At 40.0% G+C, this 22,966-nt stretch overlaps 1 protein-coding gene across 8 annotated transcripts in view; it reads right to left on the bottom strand.

Moving 5' to 3' along the window:
* The window catches only part of LOC117433496 (trafficking kinesin-binding protein 1-like), a 30,392-nt gene extending 10,713 nt beyond the window's left edge, over positions 1-19,679 (bottom strand). For 5 of the 8 annotated variants that reach the window (XR_004548939.3, XM_059006573.1, XM_059006571.1 and 2 more), the window contains exons 1-3: positions 19,560-19,679; positions 11,161-11,480; positions 10,392-10,586 (exon numbers count right to left, since the gene is read on the bottom strand). Coding sequence is in view for 7 of the 8 variants with exons in the window: in XM_059006573.1 (XP_058862556.1) it covers positions 10,392-10,586; positions 11,161-11,480; positions 19,560-19,579 (535 nt within the window). In the remaining variant the exon portion in view is untranslated. Of the gene's footprint in view, positions 1-1,795; positions 2,099-5,118; positions 5,425-10,391; positions 10,587-11,160; positions 11,481-19,559 lie in introns of those variants that run through there. The other 3 variants (XM_034055798.3, XM_034055800.3, XM_034055802.3) reach the window with 3 other exon arrangements.
* Positions 19,680-22,966: the final 3,287 nt, after the last annotated feature.

Here is a 22,966-nt window from a genome sequence, read left to right on the forward strand (position 1 = left end):
AGCCAGGAAGCCGTCACCATTCTGTCTCAAACCACACTTCCCGTTTATTTGACCCAGAAGGAATCCATGACCTTATATTGCTCTGATGGTTCACGCTCTCCATGTGGACCACATGCTCCCCCCCCCCCCCCCCCCCATCACCTTCGATTCTTTTTTCAGGTACATATTGGATCTAAAATGTTCAAGCAGCGCACTGCGACGTCTCCTAAGCCTACACATAGTTACATCTGCATAATGCTAAAAATGCCCTTGCTTGTAGCATATCCCCATTTTTGATCAAGTTTACCCAATGATTACATGCTTTACATGTGCTGTACTGCAGCAAACCCTGATGTCTTTAATACCCATGTCAACTCAGATTTTAAATTAAACAGAACGCAACACAGATCTTAGGATGCCATTACTATTTTTGGGGAGGGATTTAGAACAGATGAGGCTTACAAAAGGGCAGTGACTAGGAGGAGGAAATCTGCAGCAGATTAATGCAGGTTTAAAGTTCCTATTGTAGAACAGCCATACCTATTCATTCCTACAGGTGGTGCTAGAGTCTTCAGGATACTTTAATTCGTCAGGTTCACAAACAGGTCTGAGATAAACTGCAATATTCACTGTTTAGCACTGCGAGTAAACTGAAACCTTTGCTTGTACAAAACATAATTTATTTGTCAGTTAATGTATGTGTGGGTGTATGTATATATATGACAAGACCTATAAAGTATAGACTGCAATCAGCATTGAGCTCAATTCCAATTTAAACTCAATTCCAGTTCCCTTTTACTCAATTCCAACACATTATTGATCAAAATTGCAATTAGCAATATTCTAGTAAAATGAGCTTCTCACAACAGTGGCAACAAATGACTTAAATTGAAGACGCTGTCTGTTAGCCAATTAAACTGGCTTCAAATGAAATAAGTGGAAGAATTACAACAGTTATTAGGTTCCAATTTCTTCAAGGGAATTGGCAATTCATTTTAAAAAGGAATCAGAACTGAAAAAAAAGGAATGGACTCCCAACCCTGACTAATGTCCACATTATCAAATACTTGTCCCAGTTCGTATCCACTAAAGCTTAATCAATATTTTTCTTTTAAAATGAAACAGCCCTGCCTTGGCTTCCCTCCAGACAGAGTAATCTGCTTGGCAGAGGCCTGTGGTCCTGTTTATAAGATAAGTTTCTCGTGAAGTCGTGTTGTCTGGCATATAAAGAATAGAACGAGATTAGGCATCTCAAATCTCAGCGTGTGACCTAGATCGGGTATTTCCAAATGGGACAAACACACACACAAATCACTAGCCCAATAGGTAACATTGGAAGACGATCACTTTTTAAAGACATTTACTAGCAGACATCATGAATTTATTAATTACATCTACATATTTAAATCAAACTTCTTTCCCTGGGGTTTTCCAAATCCAGTGCTACTTCCTCTACCTTAATGAATTAATGAACAAATTAATCCCTGGAAAAATATTAATCACTGCTAATGCAGGTAAGGTATTGGTTGCGTGCCAGCTGATTAAATAGTAAAATGCTTCTAAACAGCAACCTACTGATTATTTTGTGTTATGTTTACTTGTTTTATTTGCATGTATTTTATTTAACCTTCATTTAAAAGCAGAGACCTGGTCAAAAAGGTGGCATATTCAACAAAACAAAAAACAACAACATGCAAATTAAAATAAGCACAAACCATAATCAAATTACAACAATTAAGGAGCCAAAGCAAAAACATGTCTCCTCCAGTTTACAAAGTTCTAGGAAGGTTAGTAGTAATAATAGTATAAACTTTACCAGGTTTCAGGATTTCCTCTGCCAGCATATCCATAAAGCAGCACATGATGGAAACTGTTCAGGTTTTGTATCTCATTTTGACTGCAAACCCATATCCAGTCCCTCCTCTCGCCAGCCCTTATAACCAACACAGGGTGGGGGTGGGGGAGTACAATAACAATGCAAATGGGCAGCACTAGCCACTGAATCACAGTTCGAATAACAAAAGTCTTTTAGAGTTGCCAAACTGTGTACCTGACCAAACTCATGCACAGCAAACTCCACTTCCTCCATTACAAAGAATTACTTGCTGGAAAGTATTCAGTATTTGACTCAAGGGCGTTGAGGATCTTCTCTTAATTACACAGCTTCACAACCGCATTCCCAGGTGCAGAAGCCCTGCAGGCGTTTTGTAACGCTCTGTTGCATTAAAGAAGCGGTATCACTTTAAATGAATGACTGCAAATTCATACTGAATTCCAACTGAATACCACAATAACCCCTGAACATCTCCTGATCATCCCGCCTCAGCCACTGACTCACTGTGTGACCCTGAGCAAGTCACTTCACCTCCTTGTGCTCTGTCTTTCGGGTGAGACATAGTTGTAAGTGACTCTGCAGCTGATGCGTAGTTCACACACCCTAGTCTCTGTAAGTCGCCTTGGATAAAGGCGTCTGCTAAATAAACAAATAATGTAATATAAACAAATAACGTTATGCAATTCATTTTAAATTCAGCCCTGTTAATTCATGTGGATTTAATTACCTGTATTGGAATTACCTGTATTGGAACACATTTTGTTGATCACATGCATAAGGCATGCATTCATGCATGAATTAACACTTATATGAATTTACAGCCATTATTTTAAAGCGTTACCAAAGAAGCTTAACACACAACAGGCTTTCTTCAATTGATGATTTTTTTCCACTCAAAATTACATTTTCTCCATCAGTGCGAATTAAAATGTCAGCCCCCTTCCCACCACAATCCATTATGGAGCTCTCCTGATTGCGTTGCCCACCCCACCCCCACTCCCCCATTAGTTGATCTTATCTAGTTTTCCAAAAGCTTTTGGAAAAGCGTGCAGGGTGGCACGTCCGCAGTGTTTACACCGACATTATTTTTCCCCAGTGAGACGGGTCCTGTCCTCAAATCTTCATGAACCACTGCTGCTGCACTGCAGGGCGCTACAGTACAGCGGGACTGAGAAACTGAAATATTCACTAATTGGAGCCGCGTCTTCATTAGAGCAGGACTGACGAGAATGATAGGCGACAGGTTACATGTCTGGGCTGGCAGAGAGTCTATGAATGTGTTCCTTTTGTGTTTTTTTTTTTAAATACAGCTTCCGAACATATTAACAGGGCCAGTATTTCAATGGAATTTAATTCCTAGATTTGAGGCTCGATTTATAAAGCTTTTATTTATTTATTTATTTATTTATTTATTTTTTTAATTAGATGTGTACTGCAATTTTTTTTAAAATCTGTAAAACTCATGCAGGCGAATGTTTCAGCTCATGGTTTTTCAATGCTACACAGGCCATGCCTATATTGTTCTGCATTCAAAACTTACAAAAAATATGGAAATTATAGTATGAAGATGAAATTCGACACTCTCTCCTTATCTGGCTATAAAGATTTGGCAATTGCTAAGAGCCTCTTGCCACTGTTTTCTCTTTAGTCCACATTAACACAGAGATGTGTCTTATTTGTGGTGTTCTTTTTCGTAGGCTGCTGACGAGTTTGAAGCACACATGTATTTGTTGTGTTGTTTTATTTGTAATTGTTTTATTGTACAACAGGACCCCCTTGTAAATGGATAAATCTTCTGTATAAATAAACAAACAAACAAACAAACAAACAAACAAACAAACAAACTCAGATTGGCTCAGTACAAGGGTGACACCGCCTTTAGCGTCAAAGAGAAGGAGCTTGAGTCAACATCCTGTTTGCACTTTTTTTGCGACTCATTTCTTATTGATCCCTTACCAAATGATCTTCATTTGCAATGGCAATGCAAATGTTCTCTACTAAGGGGCAAGTGTAGGACAGCTACAATGCGTTGAGTCTACCGTTGAGTCTACCCATTGTACCACAGCACCTCACTATGCTAACCTACTCCTGTGCAATACTGCCAAAACCCGTTGCCATTTCTGGTCATACTGTGATCTGCTAACCTTTCTCCAAGAATTTCCTCAAGATAACATGCTGAGGAATTGATCAAAGTGTTTTGTGTGGGCACAGCTCCGAGATGACATTAAGGAGCTTATCAACCTCTGCGGTCTTACTTGGCAGTACAAAGTGCTCAGGAGCCCTGTCCTAGTAAAGTCTCAAGGGGATTTAATTCTGTCTTATGCTGTTGCATCCAACACACTGGGCACAGACAGTACAACACCCCTCATTCAGAATTCAGATGGGGATCCATGGTTATTCCAAGTAATAACTTCAGACTGAATGGCAAGGTCAGCCAGGCAGAAAGGATCGTTTCAAAGAAGCCTCCCTCTTCCAAATCCAGTCACCTCCTACTGTACTGTACATTAAGTCTACCTCCTAAATCCATTGGCTTGATCCGACCAAAAAACAAAACCACGATCTAACTGTATAGAATGAATAATGGTGATTTGTGAAGATCTTGGTTCTGATTTGCACTGATAATTGTTATCTGCACTGCACATCTTTTATGGAGACGTGTGGTTCAATGGTTATCTATGATATTGGTGTTTGAGGAATAAGTCTTGCTGTTCAAGCACCTTTTAATTATATGCAAGACAATACTGCAGTCTTGCAATTTAACAATTTTGGCTTAAAGCATATTGACATAGAGGACAGGAGTTTAACCCTTTCATGCATGCCCACCTATGGGACGGATACAAAAGTCTTTATATGGGGACATATGGAAAACACAAATGCATGATAGCCTAATATGAGGATGCCATTTTCCCCACATATAAAGCAATGGGAAAAAATGACATTTTTTATATTTCTTAGACAACAATAAATGGAGGGATGCCATCTGCTTGCTTTGTTTGTTGCTGAATGGATGTGGAGTCTGCATACATGTTCATTCAAATGCTAACTATTGTAACTTCATCATTACTAATTTCAACCTGATTTTTCAAGGACGGCTTGATAAGGAATCTCCCCAACTGCAAAACAGTGACTCGCTTTTATTTAAATAAAAAAAAAAAAAATCAAATTGTGCGCTTGAGATTTTCAATAGATCGCTTTACAATGGATTTTAGTGGAGAAGCAAAAATCACCATTATTAATAATAACATTAATATTGTTATGATTATTAGCTACCACCACAGCTCTAGATGACTAAAGTCTGCTGTTACCTTTCACCAGGTCCTTGCACAGTATTTCAGAGTTGTTCTCGAAATCAGCAATGTTCCTGTTGCACTCGTTATCAGTGGAGGCAGAGGTACTCCACACCTCCATGCTTATAGACAGACGTCTTTTGTCCATCACTGACCGCAATGCAATGCCCCTCAAAACTAAAAGCTCAAAGCCTTGGGGTATCTAAATATTCTTCTGCAAAACGCATGACCTGTTTGCAAGTCCATTTTACAAAACAAGGCTGGAAAAAAAAGGCAACACCCCACACTCTATTAGAGTCTTTGGTTAATAGCTTGAAAACAGAACTGTTTGTGAACTGAAGGAACTAAACAAGGACTGCCTCTATTTATACTGTCACTCCTGTTTATGTTCACCTGGTTGGGCAAGGACTTCTCAATACAGATACAAGGGGGAGGGGAAGTGTTGCATGCTGCCAAACCACAGCAATGTTTTTATCTTTTAAAATAAGCAAATATTCTTTCAACGGCTGCTTGTGGTTCACAAATATGGAGCACGGACGCATTTTAAAGTCTACTAGGTTATTATTTACTCAAGAAAAGTCTCGTCTGTGTTGATTAACACCCCCTTGGTTTAGAGCAGAATGGTACAATCCTAAGGAGTTCCATAGCGTTCTACTCGCACAGCACGTAAAATCCACCTGCCTGGAGACAGGCAAGTGGGAGGGGTATTAATTATTAACCAACAGACAACAGTCAAGCACAGAATGGCACGACCCAGGTTAGAGCATAGCAAAGCCCTCGTTCTGCACGGAATGTGTTTGCAAACAAAAAAATACATATATTCAAAACACTGGCCTACACCGTTGTTTGCAGTGGCAGTATATTGTATCAAAATAACCTCAAGTGTGCGTTATTATTTTGCTATCAAAAAATACATTGAGGGCAGTGAATTGATGGAGTATCGTACATCTTTATAAAAGGTGTGCAGATTTGCTTGAGGTGCGTGGAAATTTCACTTGAATTGCATACTAATTGTTACACGAATGCAAAATTAACAGGAATCTGCTAGACACAGTGTTTGAGTGAAACTGCCTGTTCCGCGCGGAGGCATTTAAATTATAACCTGTAGACTGGTATACCACAATGCAATTTAATATATGTGACCCCCTCTTTCACACATTCGGTCAAGTTACAGACAAACCGTGCTATTTGTGTTCTTCCTTAGAAGTATCAAAGTGCTGCTGTAAAGGCATTATGGGTCAAATGAGAACCACAACAATGCTATGTTCTCTGATCAGCTTGAACTGGTTTCAACGCTTGCAAAGTGAACGTGCTTGCAGTGTGTCGGAAAGTTTGAAAACAGATGCAGCTTCTTACAATTAGATTGGCTAAGGAGCTTTGCTGACCCAGAACGGATGTCTTGTGCACTTAATGCAATTAAAGCTAGGCTGAGCAGACAAGAAGTTTCCACCTGAACTTGAAAAAGGAGCCGCGATGGAGATGTGGCATCTGTGTGCCTGTTTATCCTGTAAGTTAATACGTGCAGTTGACCCTGTCTCTTAACATATTTTTGGTAGGGTCATGGACCGTGAAGCAAGGCTGTCAGAGTCAATTTGCATAATAACTTATTACGCATGTTTTAATTGAAAAACAACAACGTTATCTGTGTCTTTAGAAGTTTTGTCAGATGGTACTGGCAGTAACAACGTTATTAAACCGCTTGTTCCCATGCAGGGTAGCGACAGTTTGTGGTCGTCATTCATTTCAGTTTGCAGCAGACTGGAATGAGTTTCAACAAAAGTTCAGATCGGTTCTTATTGGAGGTTGCTTTGAGCCGTAGGGCCGTCTCATTGCTGACGGACATCTGCGCGTGCTGAGGTGCCGTTGAGTTTTATGTTTTATGATTGATTACGTGTTTTTTTTTTTTATACTCCTTATTTATTGTGTTTTATGTTGCTGTTGGTGGGAGCCTCTTGCCAGGTCATCATTGGAAATGAGAATTTATTCTCCATTGACTCACCTGGATCAATAAATGTTTTGATGGACTGACTGATTGGTTGATTTTCCACTGAGCAGGAGAACGGCAAAATAAAATTGTAATGGAATATTATTCAGCATTTCTGATTCAAAAAAACGATGGCTTTGGACTACAATGTCTATACGCAATATATGTAATTAGTTTGCGCAAGAATGTGCTTGGGAGAATTTTTGAAGTAACTATGAAAACCATTATGGGTTTGAATATTTATGGGGGAATAGGCAAGACTACAGTACGAGTAATCCAGTGAGCATTAAATACAATTTTTTCATATCAAAGCTGTTTTTGCTCTTGTATTTAATAGAAAACATTTCAATCTAAGATAAAATCCAATACAATTTTAAAAGACCCTCCCATTATCATACTACTTGCAACACAGGACACTATTTGGACCAGGTTATTTTGCCAAAGCGTGTAACATAAAAAGCGTTCTCTAGTCACCAACTCAGGTCAAAAAGAACATTTTTATTAAGCTTCAAAAACTTTAAAAACGACCTTCAAAACACTGCAAAGCAAAATGGTACTAGTAGAGTAAATCGATGCTACTGAGCCACCAAAGTACTGCAGAAGTACGGTGCTGATTCCCACTCCCCCACAATCCACAGCAAACTCCATTGTCATGCAGATCATCGGCTTGGCTATTGTTGGTCTGCCTCTTTTTTTGGTTTTGTTTTCCCTGGTCTTTATCTCTGCAGAGAAACCCGCTAGCTCTGCCCATTAGATATTCCACAAGCTAGCTTGCCAGGCTACGGAGAGGGAAGAGGCTAGCCAGGTTGGGGGTTTTCAATTCCATTTCCCTTTTAAAATCAATTCCCAGTTCACATTCCCTTTTAACTAACTCCCAACACATCACTGATCAAATTTTGCAATTAGCAGGATTCTGTTAAAATGAGCTTCTCACAGTGGCAACAAATTAAATTAAATTAATTGAAGTCACTGTTAGTTAGTCAATTAAATTGACTTCAAATGAAAGCAGTTGAACAACAAAGTCTCTACAATATAAGTTCCAATGGAATTGGAATCGGGAACTGATTTAAAAAATGGAATTGGAATAAAACGTTTAAAAAAAAACAGGAATCGGCCTCATTCCTGCTTGCAGCTAATTACAAACACCCCATCCCCCCAGCCTCTCCCCCAGAAACACTACAAAGCCCCTGGAAGAATGTGCATGAGAAAGGGCCATTATAAAAGCAACACAGTAGTATGATCAACTGGTTTGGACACTTACTTGGACCATAAAAGGTTTTGCTTGTAAGCCAGTTTTGGTAATTTTGTTTTTTTGCTTTATAACTAGGGCTTCTGTTTTTTCGGTCTTTATTCATTTCATTTTTCGGTGCTTATTTTTATCTTTTTCACCCCCAGGGGGTTTCGCTTTTTATATATTTTATGCAATTATTGTTTTCGGTTACTTTCCTAAATTCTTGAGCGCTTTTTTCTGTCACAATATGTACAGTAACACGACAGTACTTGCACCCTTCAACTGTAGCTTCTTTCCTTTGCTGTCTTCCAGATCATGGGCACATTCTTCTGGGTTTTTTGTGTGTTTAGGCATTTTTTTTACACTTCGCCACAATTTTCAATTCTGTTTGAAATTCTAAAAGATCTTACATCAACCCTATCGAACTGTAATATAGCTTTAAGTCTCAAACAATGCTCTGTATTAAATTGTATATACACCGATTTCAAGGGTGTTTTATCGGTTAAAACTGATCATCAGAAATCCTTTTTCTACCGAACCACATTCACATACACATGCAACGCACCTTCTCAGTTTGAGAGTAGAGATTTTGAGGAATGTCCTAACCAAGTTTGATCGCAAACAGGCCTAGTAGTTCAAGATGTAGCAAAAAAGAAATCAGGCCTATTTATGGTGTGCCTCTGCTGTACCCCTATATTGTTAACTCAAAATTTGTCTCAGGTGTTCTGACTGTAGTCTGCACGATAAACACAAGGCTTAACCTAGGTTCAAGAAAGATAAGGAACTTTTATAACCTGGTTTTAATGTTTCCAAAGAAGCACAGGATGCCTTATTTTACGATGTTTCCCACATAACACTGCTTCCACCTTTGTGCTGGGTAGTTTGATACAAGAGCTACATTATAAGATAACAGTCCACACCTCTGAGTAGGATTCCTCTGAGAGTTTTACTATATTCTTGAATCAATATTTACTGACAATAACAGCGAAGTTTTTACTAATCAGTCACCTATTAGAAAATTAACCTCAATCATATCTGATGAAACATTGTTTCCTTCTTCAGCGTTAAACATTAAAATACCTGGTAAAATCGTCAACGACAACCACATTCTAGTTGCATGAGCCAATAACAGCTGAGCTTATTTGAGATGTGGAATGCTGGGATTAGGGTAAACGCAATGTACAATATACATTGCAAATTTCTGGCAATGCTAGAATATTTTTTTCTCTTGTTTGTGTTTACCCTTTCACAGTTAAGCTACAGGGGTGCAAATATGACTCCTGCTGCACAGCAATTTGATCCATTCCTGGTTTTGCTAGGAGTTTAATAAGACACACCTGAGCGTGTTACCTAGGCACTGAGGCCAAGAATATATTACCAGCTATTTTCAATGTTTCATGCCTGAAAGGCTTACTTTCTATGTAACACGAGAAAGAAACGTCTTGTGGAAACGTCTGTCAAAGAACTTTAAATGTTCCTTTAAGGGTATTAATACAGTACAAAGGGTAGGCAAGCCCGCAGGCGCCCGGCCAGACCATAGGGGTCGCTGGTGCGCGGTGAGCCAAGGACACCCTGGCAGACCTAAGACCTCTCCCCTCCCCTCTGGGTGGCACTCGGCCAATTGAGCGCCGCCCCCTGGGAGCTCCAGTCCTCTGTGTAATTACTGCAGTAAAACTTATACCAGGAATTCCTATCCCTGTGTGCACACACACACGCACGCACGCATGCTTGCACACTAAGCTGGCTCTCCTCCAGCAAAAAAGCAGCCAACACACACCCAAACACTGAAGGGGGTAAAGCAACACTACATAATATGGAATATGACCCAAGCCCCGACCCATCTCAGCGAAGGACTTTTATAAAACCGTATGACATGATACAGTATTGTATGGTATGATAGAGCAGCTATGCTATGGTCAGGTACAGAACAGACTGATACAGTATAGTATGCAGTATGCTATGCTATGATAGGATACAGTATGGTACAGTACAGTGTGAGTACTATGTGGTGTGCTATGGTACGGCATAGATTGATACAGTATGCTGTGTCAGGTACAGCAAGTCAGGGGAACTCACTGAAGTATTTGAGGGTCTCCTCAATCTGCTCTGTGGTGAGCTGCAGTCCTGTCTCGGGGGGCAGCAGTGGGGTGTGCAGCCAGTCATCGTGCTCATAGCCGAACAGGCAGTCCGCCCGCAGAGTGTAGCTCGGGAGCCTCTCCTCCAGCAAGCTGATAATCTCCACCTCCGGGACGTTCTCACTGTTACACACGTCTGAGGAGAAGCAGGGAGAGACAAGGAGCTGCTGTTGGAATCATCTGGGAAGGAATGTTTATACATATATCTACAGGGCTGGAAATCAGACTCCTGTTGCATAGCAGTTTCACCCATTCCAGGTTTTACTACAAGCTTGATTAGCCACGACGTAGAGGTGACAAGTGCAGGTTTTACACACAGTAAAAACTGGAATGGATCAAACTGCTTGCTGCGGGAGTCTTGTTTCCGTCCCTGGTATCTATCAGATATGTAAACTGCATTTTCCAGATCGACTAGTTTTAAAATGTTTAAAAAAAAGTTAAAAAAATGAACCGCTCCTTCCTGCAACTGTTTCTCGCAGGTATGATGCTTTAGCTACTGAACTGAGAGAGAGAACAAGAAGAAACAAAAACAAATACAAAACCTTTCCACACACTAGACTAGAAAACATCTGGCATGACTCGGTGTCAATGCATTGAGAAAAAGTGAAGGCAAATACTGACATCTAGTGGACACTGTTATATTTTCTCAATGTACAGGATGGCAGTGAGCAATCCTTCCCCTTCACATCACAGTACTTTGTTTCTCTCACCTGTGAGGGTGGAGACATCGTGAAAGGCTCGGTCTTCCTCGTCGCTGGCTACAGTGAAGAACAGGGGTCCCTCTTCCCCCTCGACCTGGCCGGCATGACTTGCGAGGTGCTCCTGGGGGTCCGAGTGCTGAGGGGGGTCCCAACCTGGGCTGAGGGGAGTGGGTGGTGGTGGCTGGCTGTGCGGCGGCCCGGGGGAGGCCAGTTTGACTGGGTTTACTGGGAAGCACAGGGGTCCATGCACAGGGCTGTCACCTACCACCTGATCAGGGAGACAGTACAGGAGACCAGGGGAGGAGTTGGGGCCAGCTTCTTCAGTATTCCTGCTGGGATAATAAATCAGTACATGTGTGAAGCTGCCTGTTTTTTGTTGAAAAAAAGCAAACACATTTCAATAAGCGATCGAACTAAAAATGATTCATGGCTTATCTTTACAGCACGGTGGAAAACTGTCCCCAGCATTCTGTAGTCAAAATAGGATATATATTCTGTATTTCCATGTGTGTCCACCAGAGGTCACTGCAAACCAACAATTGCGCAGGAAAACAAGGTCTTTACCTTCTCTAATAACATTTTCAAGAAACTGAAATTCTTGCCCACCTCAGCACTCAGACCCCTTTAAGCTTTCATGTTTTGTGTTTAGACATCAATAAAAAAAGTCTTAATAGGAGATGGAGAGTAGAATACATTGTAATTGGCTTAATGCACCCCCTCTGAGCCTAGGTTAAAGGATTTATACCAGTAGGTTTTTAATGCCACCCTTTTGAAAAAGGGTTTTCTGAAACCCGACTATAAAGTCGTGTGGGTAGTTACTACTTAAAGTTATCATTAATTGGGAAGGGGTTAAAATGGCTAGTGACAGCAAACTGTTTTATTTATTATAGCGATCCTACAATTTAACTAAGTAATGTACTGAGTAATATATCTGATCATGCCTGATCAAATGCAAAAAAAATAAAAAATATCACTCAATTGATGAATCTGAATGGGGTATCTTTCTAAAGCACACTAGAAAGCAAAGTTAACTTAAAACCAATTTACTGCAGGCAAGAGTAACCCATCTGTTTGGGCCTCCCTCTTCCCTCTGATTAATTAGAGGCCTGACAACAAACACTGTGCAGCCGGTCGTTGTAAGCGAGTTACTATGAAGAATTATGAAAGTGTGTGCGTGAGAGTAAAAGGTGTGTGTGCTTGTATGTCTGTATGTGTGAGGGGGGGTTGTCTGTCTGTCTGTCTGTCTGTCTGTCTGTATGTGTGCCTCATCCTGTGACATGATGACACTGATGCAAAGTGAGTGGGGAGAAATTATGGTCCTCACTGGGGTTTGCTCTTTCAGAAAAATACAATAGGCTTTGATTAAGAAAAGATAAACTAAAAAGAGTTTTGTTTCTCCTCTACTTCACATGAAGTTTTAGAAATCAACACAATATCCCTACAAGGATAGTGTGTGTGTGTGTTTCAATCTTTTCTAGTTTCATTTAAAATGTCATTTTTTAATTGGAAAATGGAGCTATATTTAGCTCGTTTACAACGGCGTCCAACAGCAGCACTGTCAACAAGTGTTTTGAAGAAGCGTGGGAGTGGGTGAGCGAAAGCACAATGCCCTGCCAGTGACCTTCCAGGCTTCTTAGTTGATTAGCATGAGCAGGCAGCCAAGGGCCTGAGGCTGGAGACAATGGGAAATTAATGCTTTCGGGCTGGGCTGTTGGGGTCAAAACAGACTGGCAGCAGCTCCAGCTCTGAGGAAGCGGAGGTTCAGAAGCAAAAAGGGCTCAGTGCGGACCATGCGCCAATATTTCCCTTTTACTTATACAGCACTGGCTAACCTCCTCGGTCCGGAGACCAGGGCAACTTTCCTTATTTTTTTCCCCCCCTTCACATCAGACACCCTGCAGAGCTAAGGGGTATATTGGCGGTGGGAGTATGCTGTGTTTCTTCAGCAGAGGTGAAGGCAGGGGAGCCCCTTGACCTCCAGCTGTCTGGATTCAGTCAGCACTGTATTCATCCCAGTGTTTGCAGTCTCTCTGCCAACAGCCCCTGCCAGGCAAACTGGGAGCTCACTCGAGAATGCAACCTGGGAACATTTTCAATTAAAAGATGACTTTGCATCTCCCAGGAAACTTGTTTTCTCATTTTAAAGCTGGGAAGAGGTCCAAGTCGCATTAGTCCTATAAGAACTAAAGTGTAATGGGCTGTAAGTCTTTTCCTTAGAGACATCGATCTGCGACTTCAAAACGCTGAAATCGTAAAATGTCGAAAAATATACGAATGTCATGCAAGCATCCACAAAATGCATGTCTTGCAATAAATAGAAAAAAAAAAAAAAAGTTTTTTTTTTTTTTTTTTTTTTTTAAAACATTTGTGTGCTTCTCACAGTATCAAACATTGTCTTTATCGGCCTGAGTGCTAAGAAATAAATATTACGCAAAAGGTAAGAAATAACACCTTAAAATAGTGGGAGTCAACTCTGGCCCTCGAGATCAATTCCAGTCCTGGTCTTTATTCCAACCAGGTCATAAATTAGTTAATTGCCTCTTAACTGCTTCAAATTAAATATATTAAAACCTGGACTGGATTAGATCTCGAGGGCCAGATTTGAGTACCACTGCCTTAAACTATATATAATCCTAGTTGAAAAGTTACACACTGAGCAGAGAGTTACTTGCAGGTAGGAACCTTATTCAGAGTGGCAAAGAGAACAACATGGAGGGGAGGGGCGCTCTACAGCGTTGCACCTTTAGGTGTTTCAAAATGGAACAGAGTTTAAAACATTAAGACATCTTAAAAACGATTAGAGTACCAACACACCCTGCAGGTCATAAACACATACATCTTAAAAGCCACCTGCTATACAATTCTACTCTTTTTACAGGCCAAGGCTAAGAGGGGTAAACCACTAAGCACACAGACACTGTTAAATAAAATTACCTGGAGATGCTGGTTTACTGTGCCCTATTAACACACACAGAAAGTACGGTGTACAATCAAAGCAAACCCAGAGGATACTGGTGCAAATGACAATACTGAACGCATGTGTTTGACAAGCAAATTTCTCTCTAGGTAATCGGTTTGCTGTAAACAATGGTAAAGACACAGATAACTATTTGTGTGTGTGTGTGTGTGTGTGTGTGTGTGTCTGTGTGTGTGTGTGTGTGTGTATTCTCCGTTTATCTTTGTATATTAGGAAAATCAATCCTTCATTTAAAAATGGTACAGCTTAGTAAGCTGCAGTTGCATATTTAGGAATATTTACTACTGGATATGGCAGCATACAGAACACATTCATTTCCACAAATCTAAATGCAAAATGCATGCATTTATTAAGCACTTTTGCACCCAGATACATTTTAAACGTATGTTTTTTGGGGTACGGAACCTGTGACACCACTACAGTGCCAAACAGCTGCTCTACATAGACAGCGATAATTTGGTCTTTTACTGCTCTTTTATTATCCATGCCCTCTCTGTCCTTTTCTACAAGCACCCGGCTGGCTGCACGTAGACACATACTGAACACATCTTGTGACTGACTACTGGAACTAAATAAAACAGGCTCTCACTTTTTCGGGAGGTAATGTTTAACCTCTCAAATCAAAAGATCTAAAACAGCTTGTGGCGACAGCAAGAGCTCAGAGCTTAATAAAAACCAGTGTGAGGAGGGGCAAACCACAACGATGGACATAAAGACTCCTATTGTATAGCAGTTTCACCCATTCCAGGTTTTACTACAAGCTTGATTAGCCACAGTGTTTATAGGTAACAAGCTCAGGTGTGTCTTGTTAAACATAGTAAAACCAGGAATGGATGAAACTGCTATGCAATGGGAGTCTTATTTCCATTCCCGAACCTGTATTAAAGACCATCTGAGAGCAGAAATATACCTGACAACGGTGCTCTTGATATGTATTTTAAACACATTATTCCCCATATTTAAAAAAGTGTGTGGAAATACCCACTTTTTAAAAGTCTAATTTTAGACACAAGACAAGCTGTTGTATTATATCAAAAATATCTGACTCTCAACTAAACCCTTTTGAAGCAGCACTGTATGGTAAAAGAAAATCTCTTCCAAACAGTAAACACAATCTTTAAGCAGACGTGGATGTGAAATGCCATTCCTTTTTGCACACACACACACACACAGCTTAAGCAATCATCTCAAGCAAGGTTCAAAACACACTCACTCTTCTCGCGTTTTAACTGGTAATCAAATGCAGCAGCTGGCTATTTGGTAAGAAAGCAATTAGCAATAGGAGTCGCTTTGAAGTGCATTGCAACATTCTAACATCCACATGCAAGCATGGAATGACGTCTCCTGTTCGATGCAAGCAGTCTGAATAGAGCTCAGTGCCATCTAGTGTACAGCTGCTGTGAACCTCAGACTCGCTATCAGATGCGTTTACAGCAAGGGTGTCCAATCACAGTCCTGGAAGGCCATTCCACTCCAGGTTTAACAGGTACAATGATTTAACTACTTCAGGGTCTGGATGGAGGTTCACTTAAACAATTCAGAACAGGGTTGGAACAAAGACCAGGAGTGGAAGAGACAACTTTGGCCACCCTTGGTCAAGAGTAACCCAAGTCTTATAATTGTTCTGTAATGTAGTAAGCAGATCACCCAGAGTCTCTCTCAATGCACAAAAACACAGGATATAGAATCCATTGTTTGTATGTATGCCTTACACGTAATGCATTTTTGAGCTTCGTTTTTTCAGCCAGTTACTTATTTTTTTGTTAAACCAGGTACAAGTTACTAAAACCAAGGCGCGGTTCAAAAGACTGTGTTTTATTTATTCTGGCGGTCAGTTAATGTTAGGAGTGGCAGTTGGGATTTGAAAATGCCAACATTCCATAGGGAGATTCTATCAGGGCAGCGTCAGGCGACACCATGGAGAGGCAGAGTCATGCAGATTTCTTCCCTTTTGAAAAAGAGACACCATGCCATTATTCCTTTCAAATAACAATAACAGGTCATTTTCCAGGTCAGACCCTTGACCAAAGGATTTGGTCAGCATGACCTTTTAAGCCTCAGCCTGGGCCTTTTTTGTTTTGTTTCCAGTGAAGTCAAGTAACACTCATTATTTAACTAATAATTTACCTTGCACACGTAAGTGACAAACTCAGACACAAAGAGGTTGCTTTCCAAACGGAGGTGGTTTAAATACCAGTCGCTAAACCACAGAGTAGATTCAGCTATAGGAACTGGGTTTCAAAGGAGCTAGACTAAAAATACATTTAAAAAGCATTACGTCTATAGATGGTACTGCCTGTCTGGGATGTTTGAACTTTCCTCAAGGCTAATTTGGGAGAAGGTTATAACACAGCCAAAACATCAACTGTTAAACATGTACTATTAAGACACAGCTCTAAGGGGATTCTTAAATATCAGTTTTGGAATTATCAGCTTTATAAAGCACTTGGAAATGTAAATAGAGCTGGGTTTACTTGTATCAGAGATGCTGAAGGATTTTAAAAACGTCATGCTGTTGCTACAGGATTTGCCATAAAGGTTTAAAATCCATTTTCTTCCCTTTATTTAATGTTCACTTTTAACTACCACCTTAAGGATGGCCAATTTTCCATTACTTTCCAAACTGCACTATACAGCAGTGTGGAGTAGCGGTTAGGGCTCTGGACTATTGACCAGAGGGTTGTAGGTTCAATCCCAGGTGGGGGGCACTGCTGCTGTACCCTTGAGCAAGGTACTTTACCTAGATTGCTCCAGTAAAAGCCCAACTGTATAAATGGGTAATTGTATGTAAAAATAATGTGATATCTTGTAACAATTGTAAGTCACACTGGATAAGAGTGTCTGCTAAGAAATAAATAATAATAATGTAGGTCCTAGGGCATTGGGAATCTCAGTGTTTGTGTTGATTACTTAAATCTTAGAATGTTACAAAGCCAATAAAAAAGCCAATAGGCTAACTTAATTAGACCTGGCAAGTATTTGGTCTGATTTGATTTGCCAAGGACCTTGAGGGAATACAAATACTAAGCTGACTGTGAAAGCCAGCTGAAGACAGGCAGTGGTCCAGCCAGACTCTTATGCTGCAGTAACATTCTGTCGACCGATTCACTGGGATTTAAGACCAGAGTAGTACTAACTGAAGTTGCCAAACAACTGTAATTAAGTGCCTGAGAGAATTTGAATACTGAGTTTAAGATTAGTCAGGTCTACAAAGACTAACCCTACCCTAACCCTAATTGAAATAATGTAGTTTTACATCTGCAAATCTCTTTGCATCACATAAAGCGTGGCCTCTGCACCTGTCATCCTTTTTTTTTTTTTGTTTCGTTTAGTTTTTTTTAAATGTCGGTACTTCTGAAACATACAATTTTCCAACGTGTTGTCTTCTTTGAAACAAAATAAAGAGGATTCACACTCCCGCTCCCCCTCCATCCTCCCTCAATGCTGGCAAACACACAGATGTGTTCTTGTGTATTCTTATTTTAACAAAAGCAATTTTTCAAGTGTGTCCACGGGGTGGGGGGGAAGGCAGACGTGAATACAAACGAAAGCCTTTACCCTTTTTTCATACGTTGTTTTGAAATCTGACCGTGTTTGTCAACCGTTTTATTAAAAGAATCAAAAAGTCTTATTTATTTATTGCATCTTATTTAGCGTCAAGTGACAGAGGGGTTAGGCCACCCCAAACAAAAGACTTTAAACAGACAGCAATAAAAAGGCAACAATTACTACCGCCTCCAATGTGTTCCTGTTGTACTAAAACATTAGCTTTGTTGTAAATTGAAATGCCTAGGGGGATAAACTGGCTGCAGAGTGAAAATGCATTTATCAAAACTACATTTATTATAGTACTTGAAACATGCTATCAACTTTTTTTTTTTTTTTTTTTTTTTTTTTTTTAAAAACACAGAATTCTACGTCAATGCAATGTGTTACCTCGCCGCTATGAATCTCTGATGCTGAATAGGAGGTTGTGCATTGCAAACCATTATCCAACATTACATCCTTCAGAATTCGGAATCTGAATCTGTTCTGAAACTGTATTCCGCTCCAATTCATACAACAAACTGCTACAAAGTCATTAAAATCTCATCTTACTATTATTTTAAATAAAATACTTCAACTGCTAAAATGCTGTCTAATTTTATATTATATATATATATATATATATTACACACACACACACACACACACACACACACACATATATGGTAAACTTACTTTCTAAATCACTCTGTATATATACAGTTGTAGTCAAAAGTTTACATATCCCAACGGAAATTTATCATTTCTAGAAATTTCTCAAAAACCAATAGGAAAAATCTTTTGTACCAGAAGTTTTGCTTTTGTGGATGAGGGGAAAAAAATAAAGTTACAAGAAATAGATGTCTACAATTATTTATTTCAGTAATGTTTTTGCAAAAAAAGGTAAATTAAATTAATAGCTAGTTGAGGTACCTTCAGTAATAATAACCACTTTTAAATGATTAGGATATCTGTCAATTAGCTTTTGGCATGATTCTTTAGTGATTTTTGACCATTCTTCAACGCAAAATTGTTCCAGTTCATTCAAATTCCGAGGACTTCTCTTGTCCACAGCCTTCTTCAACTCCTACCAAAGATTCTCAATCGGATTTAGATCGGGACTTTGACTAGATTTTGATGTGTGCTTTGGATCGTTGTTGTGTTGGAACGTCCAGTTGCGCTTTGTTCTTGGTGAAAGAACCTTCTTTCTTCCAGACCGAGGGAGCGTTGTGACAGTACCTTGAGTCTTGTACTTCTTGATAATAGAAACAATAGTTGAAACTGGGATACTTGGACATCTTCTTGTATCCTTCTCCAGCTTTATGACAATAAGTAATTTTCTGCCTAAGGTCTTCAGATAGCTCTTTACTTTTTCCCCATATTAACTTATGACAGCAATCATCCGGTGTCTAACCCTTTTATACTCTAAGAATGTTCACCTACAATCCAGCATTTTCTAGAATTAGGTTCTGAATTATCATATTGAAATTTCTAGCACCTTGTAGACAATACTATCATTGCATCACAGGGTATGAATACTTTTGAATTAGCATTTTTTGAGTTCTGCTGAAATAAATAATTGTAGACATCTATTACTTGTAACGTTTTTTTTCCTCATCCACAAAAGCAATATTTTTGCTACAAAACATTTTCCTATAATTATTTGGGGGGGGGGGTGTAATTATATATATATATATATATATATATATATATATATATATATATTACACACAAACAATATATACAGGTATATATATATATATATATATATATATATAGATGTAATTTGCTCTTAAGGATAACTCGGTTGACAACCCAACAAATAAAAGGAATACAACTACATTCAACTGAAGCTGGCAAAGTGAATTTGAAATACAGAGCCTTGAAAAGCTTAAGTGAGACTGACCGTAGAAGCATATAATGCATGACGTAAAGTGTTGTACATGTACGAATCCTGTGCTCCCTTCTCCTGTTGTGTCCTTATATATCCTGCTACTGGTGTTCCCAGCCAAGCCACTCTCCTTTGCACGCTGTCTGCCAACAAGCAACACATTAGAATTCCTGTCACCTCCCCGGTTTAGAGACTGTGTACCCTGCGGTCACGTGACCAGAGAGGGCGGGGCCACCAGCCTTCCCACGAGAGAGTTCCACTTGTCAGTCTTGGCTACCATGGCGATGACAAATCAAAGGGAGGTACTTGTACTGTTCTGTAGAGAAAGGTCAACAAAACACCAAGTTCAATGCTGAAGAAAGAAAGAAAGGAGAGAAAGAAAGAAAGAAAAGAGAGAAATGTTGTCTTGGTCGTGCATTGTGACTGGTTTATTCCAGTTTCTGCTGAGAACTGTGCTTGGAAGTGTATCCAAAGAAGTGTGAAAAGGGCTGGAACCTTTGTAAGCAGTGTTGAGTAGTGGTTAGGGCTCTGGACTCTTGACCGGAGGGTCGTGGGTTCAATTCCAGGTGGGGGGACACTGCTCCTGTACCCTTAAGCAAGGTACTTTACCTAGATTGCTCCAGTAAAAACCCAACTGTATAAATGGGTAATTGCATGTAAAAATAATATGATATCTTTCTGACAATTGTAAGTCGCCCTGGATAAGGGCATCTGTTAAGAAATAAATAAATAAATAAAAATAAATAAATAAAATAAAAACCTGCGTTAGAGTCAGTCAGCCTTGGTGGACTGGCTGCTGTGTAACTTTCCACACCACTTACTTTTAATTACAAACTCACACAGAAGTAGAACTTGACCTTGAAAAGAAATACATTTAAAAAGAGAGAAACCAGACTTTCCCTTTAAGATGTGGGTACGTGCGACGAGGCACACAGAACTACTCCCTCTACTCCTGTACCTGCGCTCTGATAGGCTCCAACTGCACCTTGTACTCTGTCCCCAGTTTCCGTGGAGACCAGAGAACTCTGGTCAGGGATTCGAAAAAGGAGTTCAACTTACCCAAGAGCTGGCAGCTTCAATGCACACGAAGCAATAAGATAACCCTTATACACAGGCCTTTTCAATTCCCCATACAAACTGCTGCACCTTCCCTGAACTCCAAACCACATCCTTTGAATTTGAATCTGTGTTTTGCATCGGAGCGAGCGAGTTTAAAATCAGCTTAATAACTTGCAAATGAGCTGAAATGAATTTGCTTCAGCGGGCTATAGTGCAACCCTGGGGTGCAATGGTTATCCTTAGACACAGAGTTACTTTCCCTGTAATTTCTTAATGCATGCAGCAAAGTCCTTGATCAAATCAATTCCAATTGATTTGATAGAAAAGGCTACTATAGAAAAACTATCATCATAATGCAATGGGGTTATGTCTGTATTGTTTAACACTGTCCCCAAAATATTATTATTTTAACACTGAAGATGAAATAATATATTATACAATAGAGAATATACAGCTAAACATACACTTTAGAATGCCCATACTTTTAATGCCTAGAACATTTTTTGAATGAACCTTTTTTTTTGTGAAGAACATTATATATTATATTAAATGTACATGAGGACTCCATTTCTGGGGCGTATTATTTTGTTTCTATTGCAAATCATTTGGGTATTTTTTATTTTTATTTTTTTGCACCGTTTTAAAATAGACTATTCGCAAGCTGTGAAGCAGAGATATATTTATTTACGTCACCCACTCAAATCTGCAAATGCTTCACAAGGTCTCCTGTCCCTCTTGTCCCTCCCCCGACTGCTGATTGGCCGAGCGTGGAGCCCGAGGGAAGTTAATTAGTTCCAGCTCTGAAGCCACACAATGAGCTCAGCTAGTGAGTGTAGACCCCCTGCCAGAGAGGACAATACTGGGATTAGCGGAAGGGCTACTTACATGGAACCCCTTCACCTTCCCAGCCCCCACACCACCCAGAGAAACAAACACAGCACTTCTCTGCAGTCAGTCCCATTAAAAAAGGTGTATCTATTCAACAATCCCAGTTGTTTTTGTTAATGTTTCTTTATGTGTTTGGTTTGACCTATCGTCTGCTTTAAGACTGACTACCCTTATAAAAGTTTAACACAGTCATCTTGCAGGTTTTATACTATGCATTTGACTTTGTTTCCCTTAACTATGTTTTTTTTTAATATGCTTTACCATTCATTTCTGTGCTTTATAATGCTTGACCACACTTTTACTATGGAAAACATATTATTTTCACATTAGAGTTGACAGAGTTTAAAACTATGGATCAATAAGTTATAAAGGATAGCCAAGAAGGGTTTCTTTTTTTTTTAAATCTGTTTTCTTGAAATACTATTATCACCAGTCATTGTTGATCATTTTGCTCTTTGACTTCAATTTGGAACGGAGCTTATTGTTCTGTGTGGACTGACAATTAAAAACTCACAATAAAACAGTTACCACTAACTGCAAACTCACCTAGACAAAACAATCAGTTTAGTTCTCCTAAGTAATACTCTCATTACTATTACAAGTAGCCTATTTCATTTCTAGACTCCCTTTTCATCCTCTCCCAATGTAAACGGTCCTCCCCTTCATTTAGTGGGATTAGAAATGAGGGTATGGGTGCTGCTGAGCACACAGGCAAGGTCAGACAACCGATTACCTCATGGGGACACACCCGAGCCTCTTAATCACTGATCATGTGATCATACACTGCAGCCACAGCCCTCAACTCTGTAACCACATACCTGCCTGTTAGAACACAGCATGCATTGGCAATGCTGTTGATGCGTGCCAATGTCAAATGCTTCTCAACTATAGAAAGGACGACTTTAAGAGTAAGACAGGGGAACACGAATCAATAACTGCCAGTATTTGTCAGTGTGTATCAACTGATATATTCTGTCTGGTCTAAATACATCAAATGAAGTAACTGGGAGGGGAGCAACTGGCAGTTTCAGTTCCGTCACCCCCCCGCCCCCCCATATTCCCCCTCCCACCCCCACAACAGGCTCTCAATAGAGGTGCTGATGTCACGTTACCAGCCCAGCTGTTGGTGGAGAATTTGCCTGTAGTTAATAGCTCCCACCAACCATCACATGATCGGGCAGGCAGGACCCAAGCTACGTCGTACAGCATGTGCCACTCTGTTACATTTGCCAGACTGGTGGGTGACCTCTGCGTGCTATTAATGCCTCTCCGAGCTGCTGCCTCGCCTGGGTGGAGCTGTAATTGACACCGCGGGCCAACTGTGTGCATGCCTGCGCCAAAAAAAGATTGAGTCTGATCAATCAGAAACTGAATTGCATTCTGAACTCACATTGCTCTGCAACAGTCCTGTGTGATTCGCTGTCCTGTAGCGCAATACTTTCCCCGCTCACAATTTCCCTTTCTCTGAATGGCAG

The sequence above is a fragment of the Acipenser ruthenus genome, chromosome 33, assembly GCF_902713425.1.
Source record: "Acipenser ruthenus chromosome 33, fAciRut3.2 maternal haplotype, whole genome shotgun sequence".
Lineage (NCBI taxonomy): Eukaryota > Metazoa > Chordata > Actinopteri > Acipenseriformes > Acipenseridae > Acipenser > Acipenser ruthenus.